The 25,751-nt window shown below is 40.4% G+C and overlaps 2 protein-coding genes across 3 annotated transcripts in view; both read right to left on the bottom strand.

Moving 5' to 3' along the window:
- Window positions 1-6,561: 6,561 nt before the first annotated feature.
- ltc4s (leukotriene C4 synthase) lies at window positions 6,562-9,673 on the bottom strand. Its single transcript, XM_073487638.1, has 5 exons — window positions 9,610-9,673; window positions 9,134-9,233; window positions 7,635-7,705; window positions 7,460-7,541; window positions 6,562-6,703 (listed from the first exon to the last, which is right to left on the bottom strand). Exons 1-5 carry the CDS (start codon window positions 9,671-9,673, stop codon window positions 6,562-6,564), a joined length of 459 nt encoding a protein of 152 aa, XP_073343739.1.
- A 1,467-nt stretch (window positions 9,674-11,140) lies between these two features.
- The window catches only part of maml1 (mastermind-like transcriptional coactivator 1), a 32,034-nt gene continuing 17,423 nt past the window's right edge, over window positions 11,141-25,751 (bottom strand). For both annotated transcript variants that reach the window (XM_073486982.1, XM_073486983.1), the window contains exons 3-6: window positions 24,212-25,582; window positions 19,131-19,391; window positions 17,766-17,895; window positions 11,141-15,935 (exon numbers count right to left, since the gene is read on the bottom strand). In XM_073486982.1, coding sequence (XP_073343083.1) covers window positions 14,878-15,935; window positions 17,766-17,895; window positions 19,131-19,391; window positions 24,212-25,582 — 2,820 coding nt within the window. In that variant the 3' untranslated portion in view covers window positions 11,141-14,877. The remainder of the gene's footprint in view (window positions 15,936-17,765; window positions 17,896-19,130; window positions 19,392-24,211; window positions 25,583-25,751) is intronic.

Below are 25,751 nucleotides of genomic sequence, written 5' to 3'. Positions count from 1 at the left end.
GTCAAATAAGAATAAATTAGTAAATAGAACTCAAACAGAATCATCAGCCAGTCTTATATTTGCACTGCAACCAAGAAAAAACAACCTTATAATCTTAATAAACTAAAAACAAATAAATGGATAAGACGTTTAATGAAGTGCTAAAAAGTGTCACACTGGGACCTGAGAGTTAGTTTAATGAATGTGACTTAATTAAAATTAATCTATGCCGTTCCAGATAGTTATGATCATAAACTGGAGAACGTTATTGATTTATCTTAAAATTAAACATCGAGACTTAGAACATGATGTTGTCACACACACTTTGATGAGTGTCAGATATTTACAATTTTCTTGAGATCCATAAATGTACCAATTGTTAAGCCCCGCCTCCCTTTAATGTCACTGTTGCTATGCCTGTCAATCACTCTGTTTACAGAAATAACATCAAATTATCAGATTTATCATAATGACATAATGGACCCTTGTTTTATTGGTGGAATGTAACTAAGTACATTTACTCAAGTGCTGAGGTACTCTTACTTTACTTGAGTATTTAAATTGTATGTCACTCTGCACGACATCATCTCTACATCTGATTTCATTTATCTGAGAGCTTTACTCACGTTATTTTGCAGATTCAGATCAGAAATATGAAAATGTCATCACACAATAAATGATGATGTATTCTTATGGATAAAACTACTCAGCAGAATGTGACGTAGTTTAAATCAGCTCCTCATTTACCAGCTGCAGCAGTAAAGTGATCAACTCGTTAATGCATCAATAATTATATTATATTATATACATTATTCTGAAATGAGCCATTCTGCATTACTTACGGCACTTAAAGTATATTCTGATGGCAAGTAAAGTTGTATCTACCATGTAACAGAGTATTTCTACACTGTGTATTAGTACTTTTACTGAAGTAAGATATCTGAGTACTTCCTCCTCCTCTGGTTGACCTGTCAGGTGTGTTTTTACTTCAGCTGCATCTGTCTGCATCGTCCCATGAAACCTCTGACATCATCACATTTCTAACAGCTGATGTCACACTTAGTGTGTGTGTGTGTGTGTGTGTGTGTAGCTCAGATTCACTCTTCAAGTTACACTCATACATCATTATTTTAATCTTAACAGATGTGATGGTAAATATAAAGTTGTATAAATGAGTTCCTGATTCAAAATGGCGGCTGTAGTTTTTATAGTTTGAGGTTGAAGCTGCAGATTTATTTTCTTGTGGAGCTCTGAAGGGTTTCTTCTCCTCCTGCTTCTGTTTTATAGACGTTTATACGAGCAGAACGTAAAGCTCATAAAACACTGACACACACACACAGTTGTTTCATCCCTGTTGGGGACATTATGTACACTTACATTCATTTCCTGGAGACTTATTCTAACTGTAACCAGAGCGACTACTTACCAGCCTCTAAAACTAACCCTTACCTTAACCTTTAACCCTGAAGTCTGCACCCTCACATTTCATGATTTATGTTAAGAGGACTTGCGTTAGGTCCCCATAAGGAATGAGGGTCCCCACAATGTGAGAAACACACACACACACACACACACATGCAGTTCATCATCAGGATGTGTGAAACCTCCCTGTCAGCATGAGATGATTAACTTTGTCTTACTGGAAAAACAACGTCAACGTTTAAACTCTGACACAGTTTGAAGCTGAACAACATCCTCACACTGATGATGATGATGTAACACAGGTGACAGCAGGTCACATGACTGTTACCTGTGTGAGCCTCACAGTGACACATGTTACCTGCTCTCAGCTTTAAAGATGAACTAACATGTTAATTCAGTGTTTTAAAGGACTTCCTGTTGCTGTGAGATGATTAAAGTATATGAAGAACATAAAACTACAGATTTACAGTGACACAATTCTTCTTCTTCTTCTTCTCCTGATATTCCCTGATGTTTTCTTCTGACTGCTAGTTTCCAACAACAGCCCGACTTCGTTATCTGAACTCTTTCCTGCCTGCTGAGGAGAAACATTCCTCTCATCTGGCAGCAGCCATCTTGTTTCTCTGCCAACACAAACACCTGCTGTGTTTCACAGGATACAGTCGAGCATCACAACATGGAAAACATGACAATAATATAAAAGCGGCCTCTGTGTTAACCCTCTAAGTTACTGTCATGTTGTATCTGTCAGGTGTTGAGCAGCAGGTGAACTTCCTGCAGTCAGGCTCTATTTAATCTGTCTGCGTGTTAATCTGATTAACAGCTCCTCACTCTGTCCTGTCAATCAGTTTCTCCAGATCAGCCAATCAGCATCAAGCTCTTAAAGTCAAACTCTCGCCAAAATGCAACCTAGGCTTTTTTTGTGAAGGAACCCGAGTCAAAAGCTCATGTTCGTGTGTAGAGACCCTGGTGATACTACGAGCAAAGTTTCATGTTGTGTCGAGTCTTCTTAGTGTTTTAAAAATAGTGATTTTGATGCTACCATAATGTTGCCCCTAGCACGCCATTGAAAATGATTTTGACCCGAAAACGAAAATACGGTAAATCTTAAAAGTGGCTTTTTCGTCGTAATTATGCTTTTACACGAAGGTTTGACTCAGGTTCCTTCACAAAAAAAGCCTAGGTTGCATTTTGGCGAGAGTTTCACTTTAAGAGGATCAGGTGTGAACAGGAAGTTGGAGACAGTTGAGCAGCTGGAAAACAAACGGACGGATGTGTTTGAGTCTTTTATACTTTTGAACACGTCGACACAGAAAAATGAGACTGTGGAGTTTTCATAACTGATGGAGAGTAACTAAGTACAATCACTCAAGTACTGTACTTTACTCGAGTACTCGTGATGTGTATCAGTACGATGACGTCATGCAGCTGTTGTTGGATGGAAAATTATTGTGACACAACAACTGCTGCTGTCGACGCTAAAAATACACACAAATACACATTCCATCACACATGAGCTGACCCAAGTGTGTGTGTGTGTGTGTGTGTTATGGGAGTAACAGTTTCATTGTGTGGTAACAAAGTGCAGGGCGTGTGTTTGTTTGCATGTGAGCATACAGAACATACCTGTGTGTGTGTGTGTGTGTGTGTGTGTGTGTGTGTGTGTGTGTGTGTGTGTGTGTGTGTGTGTGTGAGAGAGAGAGAGAGAGAGTGTGAGATAGAAACAGAGAGAGATTGTGTGTGTGTGTGTGTGTGTGTGTGTGTGTGTGTGTGTGTGCTCTTGGTGTGTGTATGTGTGTGTGTTCATGGTGTGTGAGTGTATGTGTGTGTGTTCATGATGTGTGTGTGTGTGTATGTATGTGTGTGTGTTCATGCTGTGTGTGTGTGTGTGTGTAGCTCTTAATATAAACAGGGGCTGAGCTGCTCTATAAATAACCTTCCGTTCAGTGTGAGACAATCCACACATAATTTACCCACAATGCACTGCTCTGAGCGTCCCCCACAGTGAAAGTTTACACTGTAACACAATGTCTGCACTGCACCACTGTATGTTGTATATGTGTGTTAATGGGATGTTGAGCTGGAACATTTTAAATTAATCTGATCTCAGATAAATATTCACATTTTATTCATTTCAAGTTAAAGCAGCTACATTAACTTTATTTTTTGTTGACTCTGGCGCCCCCTGTGGACAACAGCAGTATGAGCACCAGCGCCTCCCTCCTGTCATTGTGTTTGTTTTGGAAGTGAATGAAAAAAAGAAAAAAAGATATTTTTAAATGTATCTTTCTTTTTTAAACACACATCAACGACAGCTTCATAAAAGTTAAGAACGTTTTAATTGGATGAATAATTCATGTCGATCCAAAGTTCAAGAAAAAACAACGTATAAGCTAACGTTAGCATTGAACCACTTTCTAGCTAATATTACTGTGTGATGACATCAGTGCCGTGTGTTGATATTATAAAATTAATTTGTGTCTTACTTATCGTAATGTGTAGCACTATCTCACATTTATCTTAGCTAGGATGTGGTTGAATGCTAACGTTAGCTAACCGGTTACCCAATATTTTGTTTTAACTTAAAATATGTCCGTCCAGATTTTTACTGTCCATCGTCTTTCAGTTGCTGATCAATCAGGAAACAGTGAAATAGTATCAAATATATAAGTGACGTCCACCCCTGAGTGTGACGTCAAGACAAAATGGCCGCTGTGTGAATATATAGAGGAAAGAAGACAAAACAAAGTCCTGATGCATACATTTACTGGATAATAGTGAAATATGATAATAGAGTTTAAACATCTTTAGTGGAACTGACAACAACTCAGAGACATGATGAGGATACACAACTACTCACACCTACTCACAACTACACACAACTACACAAAACTACACACAACTACACACAACTACTCACACCTACTCACAACTACACACAACTACTCACACATACTCACAACTACACACAACTACTCACAACTACTCACAACTACACACAACTACTCACAACTACTCACAACTACACAAAACTACACACAACTACACACAGCTACTCACAACTACTCACAACTACTCACAACTACACACAACTACTCACAAATACTCACAACTACACACGACTAATACTGAAGTAAAGCACATACTTAGTTACATTCCACCAGTGGTTACATGTTTATGTCTCTTTCATATAAAATAAGATTTAAAAAATTAACTGAACCCTGAAATGATTAAAATACAACTTAAATCATTAAGTGAACATGACATTTGTACATCTTGACTTGAGTCTTTACTGTGAATGTGTTGAATATATTGTATTGTTTATTCAAGAACAGCTGAGTTAAAGTTCCTCCTGCAGCCTCACATCACTCTACAGACAGAAAACTGTTTGAGTTTCTCTCCTCAGGCTGTCGGTCTGATGATGATCATCATGTTTTAATAACACAAACAGAAATATTCTTCAAGTCAACATGTTATCTAATCACACATGATCAGCTTTAAATGTTTTAAAGGAGCTTTATATTGTATTATATTTCAGTTAGTGGACAAAACTCTGCAGAAGATCTTAAATAAGAAAAAGATGTTTTTCTGTCAGACAACAGAAACTGATTTAAAACCGTCGTTATTTTAGACATCTGAGGCCGAAACAGACGTTTACATCTGAAATATTTAAAATCTGAAACAATATTTTAGTTTCATTCATTTGTTTTCAAGCTTATAAAATATGGGACGGACTGATTTATATAATAAAAGAATAAGCTGTACATTAGCACTTAAGACATGATACACATGGAACCTGTTACATGAATGTCTTTAACTGTGTGTAGTTAGATACTTGAATTGTAACATTCAGTATTTCTACACAGTGGTATGAATACTTCTATATAAAGTAAAAGATCTGACTGTCAACAGCAAACACAAAATGAGAAAGAATAGTCAAAGGAAGTTAGATATAATTATTTGACTTCCTTTTTATATTATTTAATTGTTCCTCAGCTACTGAAGCTCATCAGCTGTTGTTTATCATCACATTTTCTAAGGATCTGCTGCCACCTTGTGGTCAAACCTGATATTATCTAACAGGGACGGTGCAGATTAATAAACACACTTTGCATTAAAGAGCCCAAGACGTTTTATTTCATCTGTCGTCTCTGGACAAATATTACATCTCTCTTTAATACTTACTGTACTATGACTTCATCACACACTGGTTCATTAATAATCTATATAAATATATAAACGACACATGAAGCATTTAAAGAGATAATCATTATTTCTTTAAAAAGTGAAAACGTTACTTTGTGACTTCTGTGATTTTTATTCATTATAACTGTTGCACTTTTTATAATGGAGTCTGTTGGAGGTTCAGACCAACACAGATCATTTTAGAGTCACGTTTCATATGTCATCAACTCGTGTTTGTCACCCAGCAGCGTCTCTAACAACGAGTGGTTCATATAAACATTCAAACAACTTCACACATGAACTCCCTCCACCTCCTCCTGTGTCAGTATTCAGCTGTACATTAATTTTTAACATTATAAAACATGTTCAGTTTCATTACATGTTGTGCACATCAGCTCTGGCTCGACTTCAGCTCCTTACATGAAGAAGACAAACAGTTTAAAGAGTCAAAGCTTTGACACTTTATTATGACAGCAACATGTTTCATCAGCATCATCAAATACATTACAGAGAATATTTCAATAAGACGGAATGAAGCAGAAACAGTTTTTATAAAGGTGAACACAAACATATCACAGACAGGATGGACATGTCGTCATATCCAGGAGATAAACAGGAGAAGTACATCTATAAAGACAAAGTCTGAGCCAGAACGTGTCCGTTTCATGTGACAACTCATGTATGAATCTTTGTTTGTTTGTCTTCAAAATGTTAAAGCTAAAATAAAATAAAATACAGAAATAAATAAATAAATAAAAAGAGGGACAACAATGAGATTCATTATAAAACCACATAAATAAAAGATTTGGGATTATAAAAACTTGTTAATTAAGACGTCCTCATTCATGTCTCATTAAACAGTCAAACCTGAAGGTTCATTTCCTGCAGTGACATCATGATGTTAGTGTCACTGATGAAGTCTGATTGTCTCCTGACTTCTGACCTTTGACCCCTGACACCCATCAGTCTCCTCCTTCAGACTGGACTGAGGGCAGAGCAGAGCTCCTGCAGCAGGTCCACGTTCAGGTAAACTCTGCAGAACGTGAGGAAGATGCCGAGAGACGAGAACCCGATCAGAACCCACAGAACCTGAGCGCTGAAGTAGAGCGGAGCCAGACTGCAGACAGAAAACGATCAATTAATCACAGCTCACAGGCTCCACTATTTAATTCTAGAGACAGGAATCTGAAATGTAAACCAGATTCTCGACATTAGACCATCTGAAACACTTTTATAAGATCGGTTGTTTGTTCTTTACAGTCAACTAGCACGTGATCTCAAGACATGGAAACACCCTGATGTCACTTCAACAGATGATTTAACTGCGATTCAGCAACTTTACATCAATATTATATCATTATTTACCACAGTTATTATTTAGGCTGAAGGAATACCTGCAGACACAGCTCGGGGCTGAGAATACCTTCAACCATCATTATTTAAACAGCTAATTGTTCCTCCTTTCACTGGCTGTAATTGTTGACTTCCATGTTTTCTATTTTTGTGTGATACCTACTGAGCCTGTTTTTCATCGGGTTCAGGAGACTCGGGCTCAGAACAACATTAATCTTTTGAAAATAGTTAATTTGACGTACTTGTCACTGGCTGTAATGTCACATTCAGTGGTTTTATTTCATCAGCAGATATTTGTACTGAGCTGATTTCAAGGTTTTCTGTCTTTGTGTGATACCTATTGAGTCTGTTTTTCATTGGTCCTGTGAACTTAATAGACAGTCAGAAAGTCCCTGACATGAAGTGGGAAAAGTTCTGAATTCTGGGTGAGTTCTGCAACCAAACCTGGGCCCTTGTAAATAATATGTTAACTTTAAATTTAAACCACACAGACAGACAGACGGGTGCTGTTGCTTCCTACCGTCCTTGTGCCGACTGTGAATATCCATGAAAGTATCGGAAGCGTCCGTATAAATAGAGCAGCCCGCAGACTGCAGACAGACCTGAAACAAACGAACATTAACTGAGATAAGATTATATAAGATAAAGACTCAGAACTGTGACTAAGAGTCAGTCAGCTGTTTGTGTCTGATCACCTTGACTGAAGAAGACTCCGGACGTCCACAGGACGGTGATGAAGATCGGGAAATACTCAGAACAGTTGGCTCTGAACGCGACCAAGATATTAAAGAATTATTGATCGTATCTCAAGTGGTGGAGGAAGTATTTAGATCATTAACTTCAGTAAAGTACCAGTACTACGTACCAGTACTACCATGTAAAAATACTCTGTTACAAGTAAAAGTCGTGCAGGAGAAATAACAAAATAAAAGCACAGAAAATTTAGCAGCACAATGTCCTTTAGATACTTTATTCTGTATGAAATTAATCAGAAAAAATGTGACTGAATTATTTTGTTCATTTTTATTAAATATCACAGTGAGGACAGTTTGGAATCCAACCAGACTTCAGTCAGTTTTTATCAAATTTAACCAGTAACCAGTTTAATCAGTCAGTCTAATCTCATTTTCCCAACATGCCCTCTGACTGTGTCTCAGATATGATTTCTGTCTTTTTAAGTTTTTTTAAGTGCTGAAATAAAAATCACAATTTGAAAATCCATGTTTTTTAGAGCAGCTTGAGTCTTTGAAAATGATGTCAAGTGCTGTTTTCATTTTCTTTTCAAATTGTTATAAAAAATTGTCTTTTCATTTTTATCTCATCAGAAGAAAGCGCTGACACATAAATGTGAAACACCGGCGGAGAAACTGTGTCGCTTATCTCATCTGAACATCGTCCACTTTGAGCCGGTCGAGTCTCTGAGAATAAAATGTGAGAAGCTGTTTTCACTTTCAAACTGTAAGAAATTTGCATTTTCATTTTATGACTTAAACAATGTCTCCTCAAAGGGAGATTAGGCTCCATTGTTTACACTGCATTCAAATTCTGTCCCTAAAGAGCGTGAGGACATGAGAGTAGATGCAATAATGAAGACGCTGCTTTGTTTATCTCATTTGAATACTGTTGACCGCACACAGCTGGGTCACTCTCTGAAATGAAACGTCGAACAACTTTGTACATTTTCACTTTAGTATCACCACAGATTCAAGTGTGAAAATGAAAATGCTAATTGGATTTTTGCATTTAAATTTTTTCTCAAATACACATGTTGAATTAGATTTTCATTTTCAAGATTACATTTTCAGTCTCTTACAGGCTTTCATAAAACTCTAAATAAACCTCGTGGGGAGAGGATTTTGTCAACAAATCATTAGTTTAATGTTATTTTAATCATTTTGTTGTTTTAACTGTTCTGAGACTAAATAAGAAACTATAACATGAGACTGTCTGAAGTTAAAAATAGGAGTTTGTTCTCTTGTTCTGACACCAGAGGTCTCCAAACCTTTCTGTCTGTTCTTATGGCCTGAAAATATCAAAATAAAAGTTATCTTTTAAAGCTTTTAATGTTATAATTAAGTCTCGGAGAGAACTTGGACTAAACACTGAAAACATGTCATTATTTGCAGCTCTAGTTTAGACTGTTTTTATCCTTTTAATTACTGGAGAAAAAAAAAATCATTCTGATTAAACTGACTGAGCTCTGAAGACTCTCTCAAACTCCGGTGATCCAGAGGTGGCGGGTGGGGACACCGAGTACTTCCTCCGGGCGTAGATCACCTGCAGAGAGAAATAGGCTGCGCACACACACACAGATATAAATATGAATATAAGTGTAACACTGATCAAAGTTCACACTGTGTTTGAAGCAAATGCAAAGTTGATTCATAAAAAGAAGTCAGTGTAAATAATCAAACATGAGCGTGGAGCAGACCAGCTGATTATTACGTGAAGTTTACAAGATTAAACTGTAAAATAACTAAAAGTAAAAACATGAAAATACACTTTCACAAGTTAAAACATCTAAAGATGAATTCATCTGCTCTCACAATCATTTTCATATCGTCTATATAAACCTCACAGTGAGGACCCAACCAGACTTCAGTCATTTTTCATCTAATTTAACCACCTCACTCAGGCTCCTCTCAGATTTCCCAGCATGCCCTCTCTTACCTTGCTCCAGGACACCGAGCACGGTCACAGCAGCGAGGACGACCGTCTCCTCCATCATGATCATCGGGTGAGACAGAAAACACACCTGAGCACTGACACACTGTCAGGAAATACTGACAGGTAACACACACACACACAGAGAGAGAGAGAGAGAGAGAGAGAGAGAGAGAGAGAGAGAGAGAGAGAGAGAGAGCGCACCTGCAGGGGGCGGGGCCAAAACACACTCACAGGTAACCAGGTTAATGAGTAACCAGCCGTCTCCTGCAGCTGGATGAGTCTGGATTATATTTTCTGTACTCACAAAAATCACGTTGACTTTAAGAATCTTTAATTAAATGTTAATTTTCCGTAACATAAAGCATCAGATTTAATTTAAATAACTCTTTTGATGCAGATTTATACATTAACTTTAACTTAACTTTAGTTTTTTAACTTAGTTATCAAATAGGCTAGACAAAAAATAGACAAAATTATGTTCAACATTTATATTTAATTCAAGTATTACACATAAAAGTAATGTAATCTAATCTGTTATTCTTTCTCCTGTAATAAATGACACATCTAGTTATTTAATTTATTCATAACACGATAGAAAAACTTTGCATTAATTCATCTTTACAGTGAACTTGTGTAAAAGAATAAGGTGGAGGTTTACATTTAATAAAAAGTTCTTAAAGTTGATGTTTTAGTTCAATAATTTTCTTTGAGTCTTTTACAGTTCATGAATGTTGTTGAATCAAAAATCCAAACTCTACTTTTGTTGAACCATTTGTATCAATGAATTTATTCTTTAAGTCCTAAAATACCTTTAAAAGATATTTTGTTTTGATGATACTTCTTTGGAAATGATAAAGACGTTAACGAGTAGTAAAACAGCGCCTCGTTAAGAGTCCTGAAGATGTAAAAGTATCCAGTGTTCACAAGAAAGAAGAAAAGATTTGATAAAAATCACTTTATATTAAAGCTCCTTGAATCAAGTGAGTTAATAGTTTTTATAAAAACTCTTATAAGCCATTGTTTAAAGTTTCAGATTCAGCGGCAGAAAACAGCAGTTACGTTGTAATTAGTGCATCGTTTACAGCTAATACATAATAAATTATGTATTTATCTTATTAAAGCAACAATAAAGTTTAGTAAATGTTTAACAATTACAATAAGTAAGTTAAACTCAATAAATGTGTTTATAATGCTGTTATGAACTTTAAGAAACTCATTAAACTTTTATTGAAGTTAAGTGTAAACGTGTTACAAGTGCTTGTAAAGTACAAATCTAATAGTTTAAGGACTTTATTACATATTCACTAACACTTGCTACAAGGACTTTAATGTGAGGTGTTACTGAATAATTCTCCTCGTGATTAATTTAGTTATTAAGTTTTGGCCTGAACAAGAATCACACAATACATTTACAGTATTTGATGTGTAAAACATTTTCTCTGCTCTTCTCCATCAGTTTAATCTCGTTTTTAACAGAAATGTTTCATCATGTCAGAGAAAAGGAGACACAACAGACACACGCGGACAACAAACGTGTTTCTAAAGAACTATATTTACATAATACTCTTGTTTTACAGAGAACCATATCAAAAGTATAAAATACTTACAAAAAATCCGCTGCAATATATAAAAATAACATCTATCTTCTCCAGATCATTAGGAAAGGCATACATACAAAAAATATATTTATAGACATTTACAACAGTTTAACCCAGAAAACCCCGAGAGGCCGAGCCGCGCTGCAGGCTGATGGTCCGTCAGGACAGAACACGAAACCAGCCCCCAAATTACATCACAAATAAAATACACAACAAACAGTACAGTAGATAGAACGACCGGGTCACAGATCCGCCTTACAACAGGACCACCGGGTCACAGATCCGCCTTACAACAGGACCACCGGGTCACAGATCCGCCTTACAACAGGACCACCGGGTCACAGATCCGCCTTACAACAGGACCACCGGGTCACAGATCCGCCTTTAATGCTGCAGACTGTCATCGGTCACACAGGTGAGTTACGGGTGAAACAGAGCAGACGTGGACTTTAAGGATCGACATGTTGAGAACTTTAAACTTCAGTGTTTAAACATCATCTGATCTGACACGATGGAGTTTAAAGGAACAGTTCACCCACTTCAGACAGCACGCTAACTCTGTTAGCTCAGCAGCTCCAGTGAAGACTTCATCTTAATAAAGGTGTAAATATGGTCTCCTCAGATCAGGTTGTGATCTCTTCTCTCCTGCAGACTGTGATCACAGCAGACGAGCTGTATGGAGACATTTGATGTTTTAAATCAAGTCTCCAGCTACTTAAGTTGTTTAGCAGAATGCTGCAACTCTGTTTTACTGTGAAGCTCCAGAAATGTTTTGTGGACCACGACACTTCATCATGGAGGGAAGAGATGATGACTGAGTTTTACTGTTTGGGTGAACTGTTCCTTTAAATCTGTATCATCTGCTGTCATATCAGGAAACACGAGGACAGTTTGAATCAGGGAAACATTTTAGCTAAAACACTGCCTATCAAACTTGTTTTATCTTCATGAGATGGAGAACTTTGAATTAAACTGCAGTCAAAGATTTATACTGATCATCAGTGACATTTTTGCCTGAACTCAGACTCCCAGGCTGACCAACCCTCTGCCCTCCTCACTGCATCTGTTAATATCAGTGACAGTCTGTAAAACAAAACCAGAAATTTTGGACAGTTTAAATGCGTCAACATGTCTGCAAACGTCCGACTCAGAACCTTTACTGTCAGTGTCAACATCTGTGGAGGCAGGGTTCAGCTGGAGGGGCTGCTCCACCTAGGAGACTTTCTTCAGGGCAAAGAAAATCAAGTTTCATGACAAGTGATTTAAATGCTCCCAGCTGGGAATTCAGTTCTCCATTTTGTTTGGAAACTCAGCGTGAACACATGCGACAGTCTGCTTTTGAAACAAAAACAAAAACTTTATGAACTTTGATCACGTGTGTTTCCTGCTGCTGTTCTGCATTTAGATTAAATCTACTCGTAAAAATGTCACGAAAACTTAAATATTGAGGAGAACTGTGTCAGCGGAGAAGAAGAGTTTAATGCTTCATCCGTTACTCGATGTGTTGAGTCAGGAGAGGAAAACTCAGGAACTTTAAGTTTAATGATGCAGCACAGAGACTGAAGCATCGACTGTGTGGCCTCATGTCGGTGCAGCAGGAGGAAGTGGAGCTCGGTCTCAGTTCAGTGAGACAACATTTACATTTTAACATTTGCTGGTCAGTGTGCATGTTTTACTGTCACTTCTTACACTGAGGACGATGAGGCTGAAGGTAATGACAGGACGGGAGGATGATTCAGTCTGGTCAACGTGAGGGAAATCTGCACTGACTTGTTGGTGTTTAAATAAAGATGTTGTGGAAGAGTGGAATTATAATTAATACTTGACTATGGCTCTAAACAAATCACTTGCCATGACTGCAGATCATTTCCCTAAACAAAGTGTTGCAGGTATTGTTTTAGATATCTAAATATTTGTCCTCCCTGCAGCTGATATTTCCGTACAGTATGAAAATCAGCTGTGGATCCACCATCACATCTGCTTTTAATTTCATCACAGTTACATGTTGCGGTGAAGTTTCACCAATATAACAGAAAACTATGATAAAACTATAAAACTAAAAGCAAACATGATGTGAAAGTTGATTTTTAAAATGAATTAAATGTTTGTAAGAGTGATGAAAACTGTAAAACGCGCAAAAACACCAGAATGCTCCTTTAAATTGACTTGGTATGCGTTCTTTCAGACTGATTTCATTTTAATCAAGTTCAGGCTGCAAAAGCTTTGTTCAAACTGCGACCGGTTGCCGCTGACAGTCTGTAGGTGGCGCTGTGGGCGGCTGCAGTGGTTTAACACTGAGCTGAGGGTTCAGTAGTCTCAATACGACTCATCTGTTCAGTCTCCAGTCATCAACAAACACTGAAGTGAGTAACTGGATCAACACTCTGATCGTCTGCAGACGAGTCGCTCAGTTACAGATTTACACACCTGAAGAACAAAAACTCAAATAACAGATATATTAACTCAAACATCCTGTTAACACATGACGACAACACTGACATGTTCACTGTGGAATGATGGCGACATTGTGGGCTTTATAAATAAAATTCACTTGAAATGAACAGAACAGAAACAAAACTCCACCTGTTGTCATGTTGATGCTGTAGACACAGTTCAGCTTGGAAAATGAAAAATAAAATGAAAAAATCTTATTTTTTGCTGATTATTTCAATCTGAAGTTGCAATTTGATATGAAAATTTAGAGCACAAGACGACATAAGCTCATCAACCATCATAAAGGTTTTCATACTGAGGCTTTTATCTCACTATATCATTTTTATATTTTTTTTGTCTGTGGATGTTTCAGGATATTGTGCTCAATGTTACCAAACAATGAAGTGGACTGTTTGATGAATATTTCACATTAATGTGTTTTTAAAGTCACACAATTTAAACAAAACCAGAAAGTTCCTGTCTGGTTATTTTGTCTCTGAGCAGTTTTTCAAATTATTATTTAAAATGTGAAATCTACATCATAATAGATTTAAATATAATATCAAATTCCATCACTTTTTCTTTTTAGTCCAAAACATACTTAGTATAGGAAGCAGGTAGATGTAGCTCAGCTATCACAGATCTAAAAACTGATATTTTCCAGAGGGACTTCCTGTTAGATGGATATTAAATTGTGTGTTAATATCAGAGAATTAAAGACTTTAAGTTCTGTTCTACCAGGTGTGTAATTCTGCTGTGAGAAAGTCATCGTTAAATTTGGAGTTTTTTGAATAAAGTCTGGTGTTGAAACACATCAGGGCTCATCTGTGACTCGACGGGTTTTATTTTAAATCCTCCGTCTGCTGATCTGAAGATCTCTACCAGCTGATCTCTGACATGATGTCGGTGACTCTGAGCTGACTGAGGGAACTGAACTGATCTGATGAAAACCAAACCTCCTGTTTCTACTCTGATGAAATGAGATTCAGTCTCATCTCATCAGAACAGGACACACGGTCTTCACCAGCCAATCAGCTGTCAGATCTCTGAGACAGGTGGAGGATGCAGACTGATGTTCACCATCAGCTAGCTGTGAGGCTAATACTAACATTGACCTCCTTCAGTGTTACTGTCAGTCCGTATTTAAACATGGCGGCTGCGGCTCGTCCTCCGGGTACAGCAGTGCGGCCTCTCAGCTGAGCAGGCTTCAGGTGCTCCAGGTGCACACAGGTGAGTCTGACTAGTGGTGGCTGGCGAGCAGTTCGTCGAGGTCGGCCATCCACTCCTGGGTGCTCTGACCCTTCAGCAGGGAGTCGACCAGCTCGCTCTCTCCGGCGAAGCTGCCCGACGCCACGTTGTATCCGAACGACACCTGCTGCTGCTGCTGATTTGCAGTCCTGCTCACCTGGTAACCTTGGTTACACTGGAGTCCCTGTCGGCTGTTGCCCTGCGGCTGTCCGAACGGCGCCAGGTCGGGCAAGACAGCCTGGTTCTGATTGGCCTGTTGTTGTTGAGTCTGCTGTTGATTGGCCATTGGCTGGCCGAGGCTCTGAGGGTTGGGCTGCGCCCTCTGCTGAGCGGCTGCCATGTTTGTTTGCATCATTTGCTGCCCGGGATTCAGGCCGCCCATTGGACGCCCACTGGGGTTTGCACCAAAGGGTGCAGAGCCGGGCGCCATCTTGGGAATGCGCGTCTGCTGCTGCAGGTGGAAGCTGTTGGCAGCGTTGTTGAAGGCGTTTGGCGGCAGGCCGCTGTTACTGGAGGGCGGCTGGTTGGCCAGCTGCTGCTGCCAGGCGGCGCTCTGAGGTCCCTGCATGCTGCCGGGCATGGAGCCGGGAAGGTTGGCTGCCATACTGTTCTGCATGGAGCCCGGCATGCGGGCGGCGGCGGCAGCCAGCTGCTGCTGCTTCAACATGGCGGCGTTGGGCTGCGTCTTCAGGTGCTGCTGCTGAGCCAGGAGGTTCTGTCTGTAGGAGGCGCTCATGGCGCCCAGAGGCTGGCGCTGCAGGCCGGGCTGCTGTGGCGGGTGGGCTGGGTGGTTCGGGTGGCTTGGGTGAAGGTTCATGTTGTTGTAGAGCACCTGCTGCACGTCCACACCAGCCCCGCCCCCTCCGCCCCCGCAGGACGACAGACTGATGTCAGCCTGACTCGCTGCAGTGGGCGGAGCTACACCGCCTGCCGGCCCGCCGCCCTGACCCATGTTCATACCCATCATACCTTGGTTCTGAGGGAACATACGCTGGGAGCCAGGGGCGGGGCCTCCCATGGAGCCGACGCTCCCCATTGGCTGAGAGGAAGCTGTGAAGAAAAAACAAAGTTTGTAAAGTTGAGACAAAATGTTGCACATTCAATTTACACAAATGATTATTTTTGTTAATGATAGTTTCCAATTCATTAATCAATTAATCATTTAAGCTCCAGTTAGAAACATGATCAAACAGAATAATTAGCCTCTTTAAACAATTAATTTAGGTGAGCAGATGTTGCTCAGATCAGATTTATGGAGCAGCAGTTGAATCTGATTAATGTTTATTTCACCTCTGTGTTGTTATTCAACAGTAATGTTTCAGTTTTAGATTGAACATGAAAGCAGCAGCAGTCTGAGCTGCTGCCAGGACACTGGAGGACAAACACACAGCTCATCAGAACTGTTCTGTCTCACATTTACCAGTCAAATCAGTGGTGAGCATCATTTACACATCGACACACAGAGGAATGTTTGTCCAACAACAACCTGACCAACAAGTGTCTGATAAACCAGCTCACATCCAACTGAGTCACGACAAACAGCAGAGACGAGTCCTGCTGTGAAATTACTTTATTTCACGAACAGCAGCTCAGCTGGTCGACTGACTATCACTTATGTTTTGTAAATATAAATGTACAACCCTGATTGTTTCCTATGACAGCAGTTAAACAACACATCTGTTGGGTCATTAATACCAACAACCATTCCTGTCATCACAAATAATCAATTTTTTAATGTAATGAGTTTTATTTATGTTAATGATACAAATAAACTACAAGAAACATGTTTTTCCTGAAGAACCTAACCACCACACACTTCAGAGGATGTTATGGAAGAACTTTTCTGACAGTTAAAGACAAAATGATACAACCAAGGAGGTTGAACGTTTACAAAATTCTGAATAAAATTTAAGTGAAAAAAAAAAAAGACAAAACGTTGATAAAATGTTTTGCCTTGATTAAAAAAATATATCTCTATATATTTCCACAGTAAGACATAATTATGAGATGAAAGCTTCTGAGAATAAAAGTCACAATCACTGACAAATTGTAACATTTTATCTCATGACTATTTTTCATCAAGCTTAGCTTTCTTTCTTTTTCCTTTAACTGGCAGAAATGGGCTTCCACAAGTCTCTCTCCCCTTTCTCTTCTTTCTTGCTCATCTATTTATCTCTGCCCATAATGTTAGTTATTCTAGAGACCTCCACAAAGTTAGGATTATAACTTTTACTCTGAAGGTAACGAACATTCAAACATGTAGCTAAAACCTGGATGTGATGTGAGCAACAGAAAGTTTTAATTACCACATCAGTATCTTGGCAGCTTGTGTATTAATCTGTGTTGTTGAGTGTGTGGATGTAATATTTAACTGATGGTCATCTTTAAAGAATGAAGCTTCTGTTATATCACAGCTTTAACACACGGATTGGATGATTTCTATCAGTGACTGCAGAATAAATTCCTCCTGTCGCTGATCTGTGCCATCACTGAAGAAGCTCAGAACTCAGTGAGTGTACAGACGTCTCAGTGTTCGGTCTGAAATATAACCAACAGTGATTTTCTTCTTAAAAACACCAGTGGGACAGGTTTGCTTGTGTGGAGCGAAGGACAGAGAGAAAATGAGTCCGTTTAGATCAAAAAAAGTCTGAAACAATTAGCAGAAATAAACAAAATGTAAAATCAAACCACTGAACTGAGGAATACTGAATATTTTGTCCGTCCTCAGTGTGAGTTTGTCATCTGTATCATTTGACCTCTGACCCAGATGTTCGACCTGCAGTCTGATGGTCATAACCCTGATGAATAATGAATCACTGATGTCTGTCCTGCTGTTGTTCTCACTGTGAGCCTCATACACGTGTATTCCTGTCGTCCTACCTGTAAACTGGTTGACTGGCGGCTGAGGGAAAGGGTTCTGATTGGCTGGTTGTCCCGGCTGGTCCTGGTACTGTGGGGGAGGTCTGGTCAGGTGTCTCTGCAGCTGCTGGTCCTGCTGTCGCTGCTTCTCCTGCACACGCACAGACACACACAATCATATTTAAGTGTAAAAGTAATGTTTAAATACGTGGATATATATTTGCAGGTTAAGATATTCATACCGTGAACAATTGGCGAGTGAAGCAGCTCTACCAGTCGCTTTCATATTATCTGAACAGCATTTGGCTGGTAAATGGTGCCAATTCTGAGGACGTCTCTCGACTCTGAACTACTACCAAAACACTGTGGAAAACTTCTTGTATGTGACAGGGCAATAAACCTGTTTCTGAGTCTGATTCAAAGTAAAGCTGTATTTCCTAAGTGTTTCTAAGACAGATGGGCTGGCAGAAGAAATTACTTAACTTTAACTTTAAATAAATAAAATTAGCATTCAGGAAGAAGAGTCCAAGCAGCTCTGCAGGAAGAACACTGGGCCTGAAGTAAGTTTAAAGTTGACTGAGAAGGAGCTGAAGGCTTCTCGTTAAAGTTACATATTCAGCAGCTACCACAATATATTTCATCTCTTCTGCTAAAAGCTTCACCATGTAGAGGAGTGAAGTACAGCATCGTCAGGGCTAATATGAGAAAATGGGACTATAGTGTGAAACTACAGCAGTCAATCACTGTGAGCTCATTTACTACAAACAGCTCCCTCTAGTGTTGAGACTGAGACGCATTCACAGGTTGACACAACGTGTTTCTTACTCTCAGTTCAACTGCAGGTTTGAACATAAACAATCACATCCCTCCGATTCAGAACTGGAATAAAAAAAGATGAAACTGAATCTCTGACTAATGTTATTTATCAGCCACTGGCTTATTTTACTTCACCAGTAAAAAAAAAAGAACCCTTTTACCTGTTTGTTGTTTATGTGCTTTTAGCTGACTCTGCAGTGAGTGAATGTAAAGATATGTAAATTATAGAAGATGATGAACTATATATGGATAAACTGATTTTCTTGTGATTATTTAGTGCAGTTTATTGGTATGTTGTCTTTGGATGTGTATGAAAAGTCAACTAGTTGAGTTTTCTGTAAACTGAGTTGTAAAGTCAGTTTTACTAATCATTTCATACGATAAGATTCAGATACTGATTCACCATTTTGCAAAAAGTTTCAAATATCTTCCTCTCTCATTGAAAATAATCTGATCGCACCGGATAAAAACAAGAGAGTTAAAATCTGGGCTGCAGACGGATCAATCAGTGCTAATCATTAGCCTATCAGCTGTGTTAAAATGTCTGATGGTGTCACTGTTCCACTCTACCTGTTCAGCCATGAGCTGCTGTCTCTGCATGTACTGCTGCTGCTGCTTCTGCTGTTCCAGGATCTGTTGATGCTGCTGCTGTTGTTGTTGTTTCAGCGCCGCCACCGCCGCTGCCTGGCTGCTCATGTACACCCCGTTTCCGTGGCTACCTGCCATGGCATTGGCCCCCGGCTGGGCCGTCATGGCGTTGTTTCCGGGCGCAGACGTCATAGTGTTGCCGGGGCCCGGGCCGTGTGGAGGAGCAGGATACGTGTTCTGGTCCTGGTAGAGAACATAACATTAAAAAAAGATGTAGTTATGAATGTTTCCAGCAGAGGGAGCTGTTTCCAGAGAGAGGTGGTTCAGATTTACACTAAGCTTCCTAAACATGAGGAGAAAAACAGGTAACGGTTTGCAAAAACAGACCAGACACAAACAATTCAAAGACTTTCCAAAGCAGAGTCAAAACCTCTCCAGGACCTGAAACGTCCATGATTTTTCAAAGTTAAAGTCTAGAAACATCAGTTTCAACAAATGTATGTAAATAACTGGAAAAAATACTCTCGATATTTCTGAAAAGGTTCAACAAGTTTCCCTCAACTCACCCAAGAAATCTCTGACTGAAGAACCTTTTTGTTTTTCAAAAAGACGATACATCTTTTGTATTGAATCCTGCGCAAATGCTTCGACTGCATTATATGAATAAACATGAATACAAACATGTTACTAATAATAATGTAAATCAGACTGTATTTAGTAATTCAGGCAGGGATGAGAAATTAGATACTGTAGTGAGAAAAGAAAAAATGAATTAAAATGCTAATCTGAGGTAGCAGAATGTGTAAAATAAAAAAGGCCTTTTATTAATGTTAACCCAAAGTTTAGTGTTGTTGTTCTTTTTTTTACAGTTTTTATCTATTTCATTATGGTTAATTTAATCCAAATTCATTTTCTGTACTTTAAGGTACTTGACATCTTTGATTTGAAAGTTACAAATAACTTTATTCTTAATATTATCATTTATCGTTCAGTCAACATTAAATTGACATGAATAAAGACCAATGGCTATAAGAAAAATTCAGGTTCTGGAAGATATAACAAACTAAAGTTTGATATTTTTACTTGATGATATCAGCAAATAATTTTCTGACAATCACCTTCACCACTGAGGAAGAGTGAACAAGGGAGTGAGGAAAGGATGGAAGGAGGGACGCAGGAAGGAAGTAAGAGACTAAGATGGTTTATCAGCTTATACATTTAATTATGTTTATATTTAGTTAAAAAGGCTGCAGTGTTCATCACAAGCTGTGTCCCAATTCAGGGGCTGCATCCTTCGAAGGACGCAGCCTTTGCACTTCGAAAGCCGCGTCAAGCGTTGTTAAATGGGACGGGCTAGCCTGGTTGCGTCACCAGATGTTCCCACCCCTTACCCTTATGTCACGATTTCTGCTGCCCAGGCCCGCGAAAGTGAAAATACGAGTAGAGAGTTTGACTGAAAAAGGTTGGAGGTTTTAAGGTCCCTTGAAGTTTAACATATCTGGTGTTGGATGTTCAAATGAGTAAAAACCGAGTATAAACCCAATTCCTACATTTAAATATCAGATCTGCGCCACTTGATGTCGCCATTTTCTTTCTTTCTTTGTTTTCGGGACTGAGCAGCGGCGCGCAAAGAATCTTGGGATATGGGAGGCCGTGAAGGATAGTAGCGGTGCGTCCTCCAAAGAGAGGGAAAAGAAGGTCGCATTTGTGGGGTGCATTTGAAGGAGCCTTCGAATTGGGGCGGCGTTGTGACGTAATTGGCCTTCAAATGCGCCCTTCGAAGGATGCAGCCCCTGAATTGGGACACAGCCACAGCCTCAATAAGAGGAGTGATGTACAGTTTGTCCTGAGGAGGGTGCTAGAGGAAAGATCACTGGTATAAATCATATTAGTTTAATTAATGTGTTATGTATTAATGTCATGTGTTTGACATTTGGCTCTAACCTACAATAATACATACATATTTACATATTACATTCAAGATTTGAGAATAAAAGTTTTTTCATCAAAAATGTACCTATAGTGTCGACAGTAAAAGTAGCTAATGGATAAACTGGTCCCTTTAAAATCATATAAACATATATTATATTATTTGATAGTTTAATCTGTGACAATTACATTATATCTGTATAAACTTAATCTGAAAAGTAACTTCATCCGTCTGGTAAACTTAACTTAAATGTATCAGCTGTATTTGTTGTATTATGATCACCGTTATCTAACACCATGACGCAAGCTAGTCTTCTGTGGTTACAGCACTTGAGTAAATGTACTTAATTACTTTTCACCCCTGCTGATGTTAGAGTAAGGAAGCCTAGCAGGACAAAAACTACAGAAGTTGGTGTGAGTTTGAGTTACGCTGGTGACAAAGTGCAGCAGGAACAGAGTGTCCCGTCTGCTCAGAGGAAAAATACGAGCAGCTAAATTTAAATACACACAGAGAGAGAATATGAAAGGCTGCTTTGTCACGGCCTCCCTTCACCCCCCTGTGTGAGCCTTAGCAACCAGCTGCTTCACACACACACACACACACACACACACACACACACACACACACACACACACACACACACACACACACACACACACACACACAGTGGATGTTAGAGCGTGGGGCCCAGAGCAGCTGAACAAAAGGCCTCCCTGCTGCAGGCCGACTTCACCTCCACTCAAACTGCTCCAGACTGGTCTTCATCTGCACCTGTTGGACTCAAACCAGTACAGCCCGCTACACACCAGTCTGACGTGTACTGTGGAGGCCACACAGACAGATTCCTAATGATTTTAACTGACGGTGACTTGTACAAATAAAATAAAAATCTAAGAGACTGATAAGAAATGTCTCCTTCCTCAGACGTATAAAAGTTAATGACTCCAGAAGTGTTCCTGTAGCGCCCTCTTCAGGACAAACTTCACATCTCTAACAGAGGCTCAATCATCAGGAAGTAGTTTGTCTGAATTTTAGTCTTTGACACAAAAAGTCAATTCAGCTTTTTTATCAACTTATCTAAACTGTTTTCAACTGCTACATCAAGTGACTCCTGAACTCATTTTTATTCATTAACTGGTATTTAACTGTTTTCATCTCTTACACTGTTTACACACCAAATTATATTTTAATTACGGTGCACATACTTGAACTTCAGTGCTGCCACTTCAACTGAAATATTGACTTAAAACTGATGTTTCTGATGTTTCACACTTCCAGCTCGATTGATCACATTTCAATTGATGCTTCCACTAAACTCAAGGCTTACGTCTCATTTCCACGTAGCTGTGTGTATGAGAGTCTAATCAAGTCCATTCATATCTATGGGAACCTCCAAGATCTCTGATGTAGCTGCAAAACTCCTCCTTCCATTTTTTTGTTATTGCTGTTTTCAGTCCATAATATCCCTCGAGTACATTGAAAACTTTTCACTTTTGGATTTCAGTAAGACCTCGTTCACTATGTGCCACAGGAAGTATAAACGAATTAGCAAACTGGTTGATGAAAGTAGCATGCTAGCTATGTAACAAATAGTCTAATTGCATTATGTTAGTGGTTCATACGTTCAACAAAACTGGATTATTCATTTGTCTCCATGAATCATTGGTCATGTTTTTGTCTCGATAATGACCTGTGGGCATGCGAAAAACAAAAAAACTAGCTTCCCTCTCTCATGTTAGCGGTGGCGTTTATCCATCTGTAAAGACATGCATTTCCTTGCGCTGAACACTAGGGGGCGTAAATCTGTAACCAGTCACAAAACAAAATTGGATGGACACAAGCCATTAGACTTAAAGCGAAACTTTTTCCAGCGCGTCATTTATTACATTTTCAACTTTTTTCATTAATTAAGCTTCAACTTCATAATTCAAACATTTTAATATATTTGTAAGAAACAACGTGTACCCATCACATCCATTTAGTGTGATTTCTGTGGACACCAAACCAGCAGGTCCACTATCTACGGAAGCCCTAAAGGGCCATGCATTCATACATTTTATTTCCTCCGTTTTCCCGTGAAAACGAGTTAATTTCATTTGTTTTCTCGAGATCTCGAGTTATTATCTTGAAATAACAACTGCCGTTTTCCCGAGATAACGGGATAATTTTCTCGAGATCTCAAGATAACGAAACTTTGTTTTCCCGAGATAACCATATAATTAATTCGAGATCTCCTCATTAACTACATAGCTGGTCCGTAACTATCAGAGACAACAGGAGCAAAACAACAGACTGGAGTCAGTAAAAATCCTGACAGACTTAAAAAAGTTGTCCTCCATAAATCCCGCCTGCCATCACTGAATCTACAACATAAAATCTGAGAAAGTTAACAGACCTCCCTTTCTTTCTTTTGGGTCCAAACTGAATGAGGCAGCAGGACTCTGCTGCTGCAACAGACTCTCATTGTTCAGTCTGTTCATCAGTCCACTACAGCTGTGTGGGAGGTCAGAACTGAGTTTGGGTTCATCTATCAGATAAACATTTAATATTAAAGTGAACCACTAGCAACTAGTCATGAAGTCTGTTGTACGAAGTAAGAATCTGCAGACCTGCTCTTATTCATTCCGATCTGGGAAATGAAGCGGTATGAAGTGTGTGTGTGTGTGTGTGTGTGTGTGTTACAGTCCAGGAATGTGCTGTTGGCCTGGTTATGAAAGCAGAGCAGGAACACTCTGATCAGTTTGTACAGCTTGTTATTGTTGTAGTGCTCTGATCAAGGCCCCAGGAAGAACGCCAGTCTTTGAAGCCAGTTTCCATAGTGGCCAAACTGTGTAACTACATCGTCACGTGATGCACTGAGGCCAAAAAATACTTTTTTCCATAAGCCAACATTGTGAAAGAAGCATTTTTTTTAGGGTCCAATAAAATGTGGAAAGTCCAGAAGAGCCACACGATTAAATTATTTTATCCCAATTCAAGTTAGCCGGGTGCTGAACCAGAAGTTTCTTTCTTTAAAACTTTCTTTAAATGTCACTGAAATCACACAAGTGTAAAAAAGAAGTTGAGCATCTTCTGTGTTTCTTTGCTGTTGAGCAGGGCAGTTAACAGGGTACATTATTCATGTGTGTCTTACCTGTGTGTGTGGGATGTGCTGGCGGAAGTTCATGCTGTTCTTCTGTTTGATCTGCTGCTGTCGGAGCAGCGTCAGCAGCGCCGCCTTGTTCTGGCTCTGGGTGTTGGGGGGCCGCGGCGGTCCGGGCCCCGCCTCAAAGTGCGACAGAGGTTTGGTGTTGTTGTAGCTCAGCATGGCGGCCGAGGCCTGAGCCCCAGGGGCCGGCGCATGGCTGAGGGGAGGCCCTGAAGTCGGGTGCCCCAGCATGTTGGGGTGTCCGGTGGGCCCCTGCATGTAGCTGCCAGCCCCTGCCTTGGGAGACACTTTGTTGGGCTGACTAGGCATCAGCAGCTGTTTCTGCCCGCTGGGGTTGAAGTCCTGGGGGTACAGAGAGGGGCTCGTGGGCTTGTCCATACCAAACGCGCCCCCTAGTGGGCTCTGAGAGGTGTTTGCCATCTGGGGCCAAGGCGGGGGGTGGGCATGGGGCCCCTGGTTGTGGAACTTGGCCCCTGGCTGCGGCTGTTTGTGCTGCATCTGGCCATGGAGATGCTGGGCCCTCTGCTGCTGGGCGGCCAGCTGCTGCAGCTGCTGGGCAGGGGACAGGTCTTTAGGCACCGGGGGACCCGGAGGGAGGAGGTGGTTGGGGGGAGGCTGAAGCTGTCTGGGGGGAGGAGCTGGCTGAGACGGGGGCAGAGCCGGGGATGAGGCAGAGGAGGAGGCGACAGGGGAGCTGGTGGGGTGAGGAGGAGGCCCAGAGGAGGTGGACCTGACGTGGGGGGAGCCCGTGCGAGAGTCCTGCTCGAAGGCCACCGACGCCGGGGAGAACTCCGACTTCACGCTGACCAGATCAGGAGGGAGCAGACCCTGAGACGACTGGCCTCCTCCACCTCCTGCTGCTCCTCCTGCTCCTCCTCCCACCGCCCCAGCTCCACCCGGAGTCGGTGCCAGCTCCAGAGGGTCTTTGCGGTCCTCGAAGCCGTCGTTGAGAATGTCCTGGATGTCCTCTATCGCCACAGAGCAGTTCAGCTCCTCCATCAGCTCCGTCCACTCCTGCTCATTCAGGTTCAGGTCAGGGAACAGGCTGTTGTTGCCTCCTCCCGATGGAGGCATGATGGGCAGGATGTCATCGGGCTCCTGCTTCATCTCCTTCCGATGGAAGTCTGAGACCGACTCCCTGCCGCTGTCCGTCGACTCGCCCGCCGGCCTGTGAGTGCCGTTAGAGTTGAGTGCGTCGCTGATGCCCAGCTTGGAGTCCAGTGGGGAGCCATTGGCGGTGCCGTTGTCCAGACAGGCCTTCTTGTTGGGGGGGAAACCGTCGCTGAAACCGTTGACCTGATCTCTGCCCATCGGAGAACTGGCGCTCTCCAACTTCCTCTTCACCGTCTCCTGCAGCTGGAGAACAATCAGAACAGCATCACAAAAGGATTCAAACCCAAACTCTGCTGAAGTGTATTTGAGCAACAAACTGACAGTTTTCGGGGTGGCTCCTTAATAACAGTCCAATAATAGATTTCATACAAACATGTTATTAATGAGAAGATGTAAACTTGTTGAAACATAT

Source organism: Pagrus major, chromosome 18, assembly GCF_040436345.1.
Source record: "Pagrus major chromosome 18, Pma_NU_1.0".
Lineage (NCBI taxonomy): Eukaryota > Metazoa > Chordata > Actinopteri > Spariformes > Sparidae > Pagrus > Pagrus major.
Note: the sequence above shows the minus strand (reverse complement) of the source record. Positions and strands in the feature narration are given on the sequence as shown.